Source organism: Myotis davidii, unplaced genomic scaffold (genome assembly GCF_000327345.1).
Source record: "Myotis davidii unplaced genomic scaffold, ASM32734v1 scaffold732, whole genome shotgun sequence".
In the NCBI taxonomy this organism is placed as follows: Eukaryota; Metazoa; Chordata; class Mammalia; order Chiroptera; family Vespertilionidae; genus Myotis; species Myotis davidii.
Genome location: NW_006284349.1, coordinates 2009815 through 2021615, shown reverse-complemented (window position 1 = coordinate 2021615; position 11801 = coordinate 2009815). Strand labels below are relative to the sequence as shown.

At 47.1% G+C, this 11801-nt stretch overlaps 1 protein-coding gene across 8 annotated transcripts in view; it reads right to left on the bottom strand.

Annotated features, from left to right (window-relative positions):
- The window catches only part of FOXN3 (forkhead box N3), a 289030-nt gene that overhangs the window by 98084 nt on the left and 179145 nt on the right, over nt 1–11801 (bottom strand). For all 8 annotated transcript variants that reach the window (XM_006754726.2, XM_006754728.2, XM_006754729.2 and 5 more), the window contains exon 4: nt 505–569. In XM_006754726.2, the coding sequence (XP_006754789.1) occupies nt 505–569 (65 nt within the window). The remainder of the gene's footprint in view (nt 1–504; nt 570–11801) is intronic.

Here is an 11801-nt window from a genome sequence, read left to right as displayed (position 1 = left end):
GCAGGAAGCCTGTCCCCCTGCAAATGATGCTTGCAGGGACAAGGGGTGTCTGAGCTCTGAGCCTCAGAACTAACCACAGTCACCCATCCAGGTACGTGTGGATGTTAGGGGTCAGCCAGGAATACGTGGCCCTCCATGGTGAACCAATTGCCAACAAGACACCCAAAACATCCGGAGCACTGAAAATACGCAACGGGATTTGATTTTACCAGCCTGGTTGATGCTACTGTCACATCCGAACTGCCGCCTGATTCCAAGTTCACCAAAGCAAGCCAAGCACGTCTAGAATAGGACCAGTAACGACAGACCAAAAGGAGCAGTCCTGGTTTCAGACTAGCAATTCACAGCAACCAGAAGATGTGAGTAGGAAGAAATGACAGACCCGACCCACAGCAGTCACACTTCTCCAGTGCCCACTCCGCGCAGTAGGACAGAACTCTGCTGGTTGGCGCCAGAAGAGATGGTGGGGAAGGGGGAAGGGACCGGGTGCTTGCAGGGACCTACCTTGTAGAAGGGCTCCATTTCTCTTGAAGAAGGTACTGCCCGGCCAGATGGGTGGACCTGATGTGCTGAAACAGAAAAGAAAGCAGCGTAAGGATGGGCTCATTTACACGCACTCACCTATACTCTGAGCAACCCATGCTCTGAACATGCCACTCAAAATGACCTCAAAATGCTTTCCCAATTATGTATTTGGCCAGGGGGAGGGACCCCGGGAGGTTGGCTGGGCTGGAAGGAAGGGAGGGAGGCAGCGGGAGATTGGCTGTGGGAGTGCACTGAGCACCAGGGGGCAGCTCCTGCGTTGAGTGTCTGCCCCCTGGAGGTCAGTGCACATCAAAGCAACTGGTTGACTAGTCGTTGCAGTCATTTGGTCTTAACGGTAGCTTTGGCTTTTATATAAATAGATTTATAACCTCTGAAAATGCAACTTTAAAAACCATTACTTTTGTTTTATGATGAATGGTACAGAAACAGTCCATGTGGAATTGGGGTTACCATCTGGACCCTGCTACCTTCTGGGCACTGGAATTGTTTGCGGATAAACAAAATGGCAAATTCATACAGTTCAACGCTTGTAACTTTTGCTAACTTGTTCTTGGTTTTATGATTTTATGTGGCAAAGAACTTCTATCCCTGCCTGAGACCAGGTGGGTTTTCCAACACTTCCTGGTGCCACCTGCCTATTTATAAATGCAAACCTGCCTCTCTTGGCTTTCCCATCATCAAGTCCTTAATATACAGACATGACCTTGATCGACTCTCTCCCTCCCCTACCTTCTTGTTTCGCATCCTGTTTTCAATTTCTTGGCTTAAAATGTTGCACTCCATCCCCTATAATACATTTTTCAAATGTCACCACCCACAGTCTAGTAACAAGAGAGGCAAGAAAATAAGGAAGATCAATATATCACAAAGACACTTTACTGCATTTATAGACAAGCATTTTCACTGTTTTAAAATACCCAGTGAAAAACTTTATAACCGAGCCTGCCTGAATGAAATATCCTTGGAGTGGAAAGCAGGTTATTCTAAATCAAGCAGTGAATCTTAGAAAGCACTTAGTAAAAAAAAAAAGAAAGAAAAAAAAAGTTACTACATCCAGCCCAAGAGGCAGCATAAGCTACTTTCAGCAAAATAGTTCATGCAGTGTGGGGTTTGCAGGAGGCAGCTGATTGATCTCTCTCATTGATGTTTCTAACTCTCTATCCCTCTCCCTTCTTGTCTGTAAAAAATCAATAAAATATATTTTTTTAAAAAATAGTTCATGGCAAACGATACTGGTTAACGCATCATCAATCACTTTCAATATTAAAAAAATAAAAAGCTGGTCCGAATAACACATGTGTAAATTGGGCAGGTGGACACACGCAGGGAGAATAAGAAATCTGAAGGGCTATACGACTGATGACTGCTTCACTGATGTCCAGGGTCCCTAGTAATGCGATACTGTTAACGAAAGGAGAAATCCCAGGGACACGTGCTGCTGATGGACACATCGTTACCAGAGGTACAAACAGTATCGCGGGTCCATGGACACATTCCATAATTGGGAAGGAGAAGGAATAAGAGCGATAGCGCAAAAATACTATTCAACAGCAGATGATGTCAAGTGTGCTAGAAAACACATTGTAACCCGCGATGTACATGAACCTTTTTGTTCTACTGTGTTTGGATCCACTGTATTCAGACTGAAAGGGAACAACCCAAATCCGTGATGGCTTTTCCTGCAACCCTGATCCCCCCAGCTCTGGCCATGGTGGCCTCTGGGTGGCCAGGAGTTGCCCAGGGCAACAGCAGACCTGGCTGGGGTCACAGGGCTGTGGGACGATGGCAGCAAGCTGATTTCTCTTCTGTCTCATTCCTGGCCTATTCCGTTCTGAGGCTTTGCAGCTCAAAGTTGAAGGAAGAATAATATGCACTAAAAGGCTTAAGATTATCTTTTAACAACCCCAGCCAGCTCCTGGGATTTCACCATAAGAAAGCAGGAAGCAGCAAGCTGGCTGTTGCCAATACTCAATCACCTGATTTCTAAAGATATTTAAAAACCGAGGACTTCATTATAGAGGAGTTGGTGCTTCAAGAGAATTCAATAATTGAGTATTACTGCAGGAGCCTGAATATCTAGCTTACTGCCACCCAAATCTCCTCTTTATCCTGACCTGGATTTGGCTGAGAACCGAGTAGATGCCAGCGATGGGGTAAATGGGGAAGCAAGGGCGGGTAAATCCAGTGGTTTAGATAAGGAAAATTCTCTATACCATAGAAATCTACTTAAAGGTTTCGACAACATCCTTTTAATGTAGCTAAGTCTCCAATCACTATTCCCGCTGCCCTGCTGTGTGGTCTGTGTAATCTGTAGCCGAGTAAAATGGAGAGAGATTTGACTGGCCCCCCATTGGGACTGATGAATTCACCTGTGGTCTTCCTGGCTCAAGGTAAACTGGTTCACATCACACTCATTACAAAGCTTTGGAGCTCACTGGCCCCATATTCTACATTCTTTTTTTTTGGATGGTCCCTCAAAATGACATCTTCTAACTATTAGCACATTCAAGGATGTATTAAGTGCTTACTGAGAACTGTGCTGGATGTTAAGAAGGACACAGGAAGTGAAGGAGGGGGATTAAAAGGCACCTTTTATGGCCTCCAGGAGTTTTACTGACATACTTACCTAGCTCCAACCTCCTAGGATTCTATCTAAAGGGACAAGAAATGCCCATAGAAAGGTCAATGGTTACAGTCCTTGTGGCTTCAGGTTGGAGAAGCTGCAAACTGATTTTTTCCCTCGATGTGGAGTTGTTTCCGGTTCACTGGACTTTAAAGCTCAAAGTGAGCTTAAAACATTATATGAAATTACTGAAAAGTGTGTGTCAAGCCCAGTAATTCCGAGAAGGCGCTGTGGTCAAGGTCTTTGTGGGAGAACCTGAGTCACCCTGGAAACCACCCATTCATTCGGCAAACCAAGAGAGGAGGGTGGGGGACTCTCCACTCAGCGCGAGGTGCTGGCGACTTGTATATGGTCCCTGCCACCACTTCTCTAGGACCTCTTCAATCTACCAAAGCGGGTTTTCATTACCACACAATGGTGCTCACGTTGCTTGAAGCGGGGACAGCAAATTCCTGTTTACAGAGTAAGCCACCAACACGTTTCCAGGGAACCCTCCAATCCTGTGGGAGGGTAGGCAGGCAGGACTCACCTTCCTCCTCCTATGGACAAGGAGATAGAGGCCCTGAGCGGGGAAGGGAATCACCCAAGTCATCTAGTGAACACCCAAGACCACACCAGGGCTTGCGGGGCCAGCCCACTGTTCCCATACAAACACGTCAACGGGCCGGCTTCATTCCTCACCGCCGGCTTTCCTCTTCCAGTCTCCCCGCACTGAACTCCTAGCTATCGCTCTGCATGGAAGAAGGCTGTGGATGGGATTTCACCAAGACTCTCTCCAAGGCTGCCCAGCCAGTGTGGTCCAGTGGTTGAGCATCGACCCACGAACCAGGAGGTCAGGGTGCAATTCCCAGTCAAAGCACATGCCCGGGTTGTGGGCTTGACCCCCCAGTAGGGAGCATGCAGGAGGCAGTGAGTGGATCAACGATTCTCTACCATCATTGAATCATTGATGTCTCTCTCTCTCTCTCTCTCTCTCCCTCCCCCTCCCTCCCTCTCTGAAATCAATAAAACATTAAAAAAAAAATCTCTCTGAGGCAAAATGCCACGCTAGAAAAAGCAATCAGGCTAACCATATGTGAAACACGGCACTGGGCTCCTATTAGCAGAAACAATACAACACGGGGCCACAGATGTCTCATTTCAATGAGGCGCTAACAAAATTCCATGAACTTCAGCAACTAAAAGCCAAACCTGCTTTGTGACAGAGGAAGCCAACCAACAGGACCAGAAAGGCAGTTGTGAACTGGCATTTGGGAATATTGATCAATCGGATCGTTAAGACCAGAGCTGAGCCAGCAAATCCCAAGAGACGAGTGGTATCGTCCTGAACAGCACACCCCGTGTCTGCCTGAGACTCACAGTCCACCATCGCTCCCTGGGCCACACGTTCTCGGTTGCATGGCTTCGAACTCCCAACGGGACACCGTGACTCAACAGGTCATGGACCCCTGAGGTGGCTCTTGGCACAATGATGTGATCTGTCACGTGTTTTCTCTACACCCGTGACCTTCACCACTGTGACAATCGGCTGGACTGTAACCATGACCCTGGGAGGCTCTGGCACCACCCACACCTGTACACTCACCAGCCTGGAGTTTCTCTAAGTCTAATGAAAAGCAAATGAAGGCCCTAGCCAGTGTGGTTCAGTGCATAGAGCATCGGCCTGCAGACTAAAGGGTCCTGGGTTTGATTCCAGTCAAAGGCACATATGTGGGTTGTGGGCTCAATCCCCAGTAGGGGGTGTGCAGGAGGCAGCTGACCAATGATGCTTTCTTCACTGACATTTCTATCTCTCTTTCTCTCCCTCTTTCTTCCTCTCTGAAATCAATAAAAAAAATTTTTTCAAAAAAAAATGGCGCAAATTAGGAAAAGTACTTTTTTTCTAAGCTGCCAAATGTGAGTAGGTGTATCTAAAAGAAAGAACAGGATACAACACGATGAACCTCAAGGACACTGCGCTAAGTAAAATAAGCTAATCAAAAAGTAAAATAAGCGAATCAAAAGAATGAATCCTACATATATATGGTTCTATTTCTATGAGGTCCCTGGAGGAGTCAGGTTCACAGATAGAAAGTAAAATGGTGGTTTCCAGAGGCCAGAGGGAGTGGGGAAGTCATTGTTTAGTGGGTTCAAAGCTTCAGTTTTGCAAGGAACTGGCTGCACAGCTATGTCCACGTGCTTAATACTACTGATCCATACAATGGTTAAGATGGTTAACTGTAAAATGGTTAAGATGCTGTATTTTTTTATGTTGCATGTATTTTACCACAACAAAACATTTCTTTATATTGATTTCAGACAGAGGAAGGGAGAGGGGGAGAGAGAGAGAGAGAAAAAAAAAATCAATGAATACACCTTGTACTGAGGATGGAGTGCCCGGACTGGGAATCAAACCTTGACAGCCTGGTTCATAGGTTGCCGCTCAACCACTGAGCCACACCGGCTAGGCTAAACACTTTTTAAGATATAAAATAAGAAAAAGAATTAATACAAGACAGACTCTGAAAAAGTGAATCAAAGTCTAAAGAGTTCGGGGCACTGAAAGACCAACTTCTGTGCCATAGTTCTGAATGGCCCCTGCAGTGGGCATCGCTGCTAGAATGGTCCAGAGCACACACACTACAACGCAGAAAGCCCAACCTAACTGGGGAAGGGGACACAGTGAGACCAGCCTGCACTGATCTGGTACGTACAGAGGCCAGAGCTTGCTCGCTCTGCTTCAGGCAACTGAGCAGATTCCTGTCCCATACACTGAAAACTGTGCGAAGGCAATCCCTTTCGATAGTGACACGTCTACCACCAGACGGTGTTTCCCCAAAGCAGTTGTAACGAAGGGGAAATTCCTAGGAAAATGTTTGGAATTCTACTGCTCTAATTTTAACTGTGGATTAATCACCAGGAAATAAGAGGAAAACAAACATGACCTATGCCACCACACACTGGCCCAGCCTCCTGGGGGGCAGCAGGATGTGAGTCCTAGAAGTTTGGAATTTAGAAATCAGCGCAGTCTGACAGAGAGACATGTGTGAGATGGTCTCCAGTTTCACAAAATACCATAATTTGAGAAGCATCGCTAAAGAGTTCAGGAGCTGAGAGTTCAGAATTCTCAGGGACATTTTATAAAACTTCTGAAGTATAAACCCGGAGTGTGTGGATGGTGTTGTTGGAGGCAGTGAGACAGACGTGAGCAGAGCGGGGACGATGGGCAGGTACGGACGGTCACCAGGATGGAAAGCCCCGGTGCCCAGCAACGGACCATCCGTTGTAGGGGGGACCGCATCCCCAGGGTGACCATCCTCCCCTAGCGTGTCGCTGGCCCTGAGGCTTGGACCCCTGACTCCCTAGAGATAATGTCTAGGCCGCAGTTTATTTCAGCTCCAGGCCCAGATAAGCACCAAAACCAGCCACGGCGGACGTCAGCACCAGCTGCATGGACAATGACCCCCAGCCTGAGACCACAACCCCGAAAGGACACACCTGGAAGGCTATTGGACTCTGAATTCTTTCCTGGCCAGAACCCAAGTACTGAGGTTTGCTCTGGCCCACCGGTTACACATCTGGGGTCATTCCTTCTGCTTTCAACAGCCCTACAGTCCCCTCCGCCCCCACTCAACGCCCTCCCACATGCTTTTATTTTCTGATTACATAAAGTCTCTGTAACTTCTGACATTATCTCTTTAAAATCCTTTCAAATTTTAGCCTCCAAATACCCTTCTAGCCTGGTTCTCCCGCTCCCTCTCTCTGTTCTAAACATTCCGCTGGCTCTTTGTCCAGCCTTGACTCCACGATGAGAGGCATTCCCAGAGTGTTAGCCTCACTTCATTTCTACTCAATATTCCTTTCCTAGGAGAGTTCGTGGGCCCATGGAAAACCTAGCTTCCCAAATTTTGTGTCTCTGGCTGACCTTGTTTCCAGACCCCAGAAGGTATCTGGCTGCATCCTGACCTACCACATGGCGGTCATCCCCCACATCCCTCTCACCCTGCTCTGAACTTGGCTGAGAGTTCACAGCACACAAAAGAGGGTTGACATTATTCACTACGTGATTTTATAAAATAGCTATCTGCGTATCATAAGACAGAATTTTTTGAAACACTAAAGGTTAAAAAAATATATATCTTATAGACATACATCTCTTAGAATGGAACTAGGCTATAGAGTAACATTTCTTCTTCACTATCATCAGCTCGGATAAAAACTGGAAAATCTTTAAAAAAGGAAACAAAATTATAAATCTCATCATTGATGGTAAGTAAGAGCTTAGGTAATTTGGATTACTCTCTTCTGTGATTTCTTGATTACTTAGGAATATATAAATAACTAGATAAGTACATGTATATTTTTGATAGTATGGGATGCATGTTTGGGTGTGCTGAAAAAATCCTGCTGGAAGCCTCTGCTACAATTTTAGATGCATCCAGCTCACGCTACATCTTAAGAACAGATGCAAAGGTGTTTATCATTATCTTTGTGCTACAGTTTCTAATTTTACATATGAAAACCAAGGCATCATTCAGCATAAAGTACATTATTTGCATGATATATTTGCATTTGTAAAACACCCACATTTACTTTTACTGCCTAATGGGCCCGATTAAAATGGGCCACTCTATATAAATGGAGCACACTGGTTCCCAACTCAATGGTGCTGATAAGAAAACGACTCCTTTTAGATGCAAATGAACCTACTAATCACAATTAAAATGGTGGAATGGAGGAAAGCTGAGCAGCTGTTCCAGGAGCCACGAATCTGGGGCCAATCTGGTTCTGGGGGAATCTCCGGAGCAGCCTGGGACTTCCCAGAGGACATCTGTCCAGGGGCCAAGGGGCTTGAGTGAACTTTCCCCAAATATCATAAAACAGAATGATGGCTGGGAGAGAGCAGGAGAAAGCCAGATCTACGCTGACTGTGCAAGTGTGGCCATCAGCCTCCTCAAGGCCACAGGGTCTGGTTCAAAAGACATAATTGGAAGGGAGGATTGTGCTTGTAAAGCTCACAGAGGAAAGACATATATATGAGGAGTTAAGCCACTGAGACATCCCCTTAAAACAGTGCCATCGCTATGGAAAACAGTAGGGTGCTTCCTCAAAAAGTTACACATAGAGTTACCATACGATCCGGTGGTTCCTGTTCTGGGTGTATACCCAAAAGAACTGAAATCAAGAACTTAGAGATAGCCTGGCCCGTGTGGCTCAGTTGGTTGAGCATCACCCAGGAGGTCAAGGCTGGATTCCCAGTCAGGGCACATGCTCAGGGTTAAGGGCATGATCCTCAGTAGGGGGCTTGCAGGAGGCAGCTGATAGTCTATCTCTATCTCTCTCTCCCCTTCCTCTCTGAAATCAATATAAATATAAATAAATATAAATAAATCGACACCTCTTGAGTGAAACTATCATTTCGCCTTTATCTCAATGGCAGGTTTCATAAATCCTGGGGCCAATCCCCATCACCAAGAGGCAGGGAGGGCCACCAACATGCACACCACGTATCCCAAGTTGGAACATCGTTTTGAGGCTGTGACAAACCACCACACACCACCTGATACAGACAATGCAAAAACCGTCACCTCCTCGATTTCACGGAACTAATAGGACTTTCAGAGAAAAACCTCAGCAAATGCAGACAAAGGTTTCTACGTAGGACCTTGATCCTTCAGGCTGGCAGAGATCAGGAGATGCAAACATGTAGCCCAAGTTTTGACAAGTCGGTTTCCTGGTACTTCCGGTAAGCTACCAACCAGTCAGACAGGAAAAGGACCTATAGGTGGGGCAACTTCGAATTCCCTGGGTGATTCATTTCCTCTTTCCGAGAGTCAGTCCCATCCCACACCCCAGCACTCCGAGGAGGGAAATAAATGCTGATTCTGAAAAGCTGACACTTTAGAGCTGGACACCTCTGTCTAAACTTTACATCAAGGGCAGCAAATCTAGGCTCAAGTTGTATGTAACAGCACAGAAGTTGTTTGTTTGTTTTTAATCCTCACTCGGGATATGTTTTATTGATTTTAGAGAGAAAGGACGGGAGAAGGAGGGAGAGAGAGAGAGCACGAGACACAGACAACAGTATAAGAGAGAAACTTGATTGGTTGCCTCCCGTACACATCCCGACCAAGATGAAATCCAAAACCTAGGTATGTGCTCTGACTAGTGTAGGGGATGATGCTCCAACCACGTGTGCCTCCCAGCCAAGGTCAAAAGTTTATTTTTTTTATGAGACATGTTTCCTATGGTTTACTGGATCTATTTATGGTTGGTTTTGAAGTGATAAGAAAGCAAATTTTCCATTTCCAAAAAGTAATCTCTTATGTCTGCCAAGGCAACAAATATTGTGACTGGCACCAGCACCTACATTATCCTGATACTTCTGACTGAGCATAAGGAGCTGGCCCTACCCCCAAAGATGCTCCCTCCACCCCTTCCTCTCCCCGCCACCTTCCCCATCACCTGTACCAACATTCACTGCCTGCTTGTGACTGGCTCCTAGCCTCAAACTGCCCGGTATGTACCCCGAGCCTGCTCAGGAAAAGCAAGGAGGAAATGGTTGGGAAATCCAAGGAGTAAAATGGTTAACTGTAACACACCTAAACTTTACAGCCACTGGATTCTTCTAGAAAACTTACAGAAACAGTCACTCCTCTCCTGAAAGGAAAACAAAGCAAATAATATTGCTAAACGTCCTGGATAGGATTAAATTCAAAGAGAAACATCAGAGCAATCAAGTAACATTACTTCTGGGCAGTAATTTTTGACATGAGGTGTGCAAAAATTATTTGGTACTAGAAGAGACTTTGTAGAACACTCTTCCCGGGTATGAACAGTCAGGGTGCCTGTGTGTGAGGCTTTTTGTTCTCCTTCGTTCCGCTCTGCACGTCCCTCTTCTGTGAATTTCTGGGGCAGAGAAGATTTGCCACATAATTGAAGCTTTAGGCCTATCCAGGAAAACCTTAGCTTCCTGAAACCTCTGGGGGAACCCGACTCCCACAGACAGGTGCCTCCTGGTGCCTGGTTATTTCACTCACGGAGGGGCTCACACCCTCCGGGGTAGGGCTGGCCAGCTAACAGCTCCTAAAGGACACAGTCCCCCTCCCACTCGCCCGCAGAGCCCAGCACTCAATGGGGCTTGAGAAAATCTTCCCAGCACGCTGGCTCTGCCCCGTTCACCCGCCCTGCCCCGCCCCTCCCCAAAGGCACCGCCCAACACAGCAGCTCTGTGCCATCCAGGCTGGGACTGCTGTTCAGGCCTTGGGCTTTCCAGGGGAGACTGAGATTTAGGGCTTTGCTTACAACGCTTGCATTAAAGCTCAACCATTTCGTATCCGACTATGCACTGCCTTTCCCGAGCTCCTCTGTGATCTTTGTTCAAAACCACCCCCTGGCTCCCTGGGGCCTGTGCCATTTCCAAGTTCCTTCGCTCTAACAGCTCACCTGGCGCCAGCGTCATCCCCGGCCACCCCAGGTTGTTCATGGGCCCCTAGACACAGCCTCTTCCCTCTGTCTTCACTCGCTGGGCTGCCCCAGTGGGAACCCTCCCTCCCTCTCTTCTCTTAGCAAACTCAAGCATTTTTTACAAGCCTGCTCTTTCTTCCCATCCCCCTCAGTGCCCAGAGCAGATCCAGCCTTTCCTGGGCTGTGGCCTTTCTAGGCATCCCTCTGTACGTGCTGACATGGGACACACGGATTGTGTGGCTAGCTCTCGGGGGACCACAGTTTAGTCCTGTTGAAGTTCTCAGTGGCTGGCACGGAGTAGGTGGCCAATAAATACCCACAGAAAACCACACTGGCCTTATAAAGAGCCCTGTCAGGATCCTCACTTGGCAGCTAAGAACAGCCATTCTGAAAGGGAAGTCCCGGGGGTCCTGCACTAGCAGAGACTCAGCCCCTCCCACTGCACCAGGAAGTTTATACAACCCACCTCTCATGGCCTGTTGTCTCTGGAGTTCTGTGATCTACGGAAAAGAGAAGTTTCCTGGATGCTTCTGTGCATCTAAACATTCCCTTCTTTTCACAACGGACACCCAAAGGGCAGTCCTATCACTCGCTATTATCAGTGCATCAAGTGGAACCCGAGCGGGCAGCCAGGCGCTAAATCAGCACTGCTCTTCCCTGAGCGGTGCCGGGCTCTGAGCGGGCACGAGATGCCTGCGTAACTCTGAAGAAGAGATTTACACGCCCCTTTGTCTCCCACATAAATGGACTCGAGAGCGGCAGCCGTGCATAAATGATCCTTTCTTTCCACTGTTTATAGTTGAAAGCAGCCGTTTTCAGCTTCTCGCCAGTGATCACTCCACTAAAAATAGCTTTGATGCTGTCACATGCAAACTTGAGCAGAACCTGAAAGCGGTTCCCCTTTCAGTGCCGAGCCTGTTCAACTTTCAGAGAGAGGCAGCTGTTAACACACTCCAGCGTGTTTACACGATGCCAAAGGACCTCGGCTCGTCGCTTTAAAGAAAGGTGCGAGTCAGGGGCAAGGGAGATGATGGCAAAGAAAATGGTAATATAGAAAAGGGGATTTAGCAACATGGAGTACTGTTTTTTAACTTGTTCAAAACTATCTAGAGCTGTTTTTAGAAATCAAGGAAATGAAGAATGAAATAGATCCAGCATCTTGGCCACTCCCTCGGTGCCTTCTATT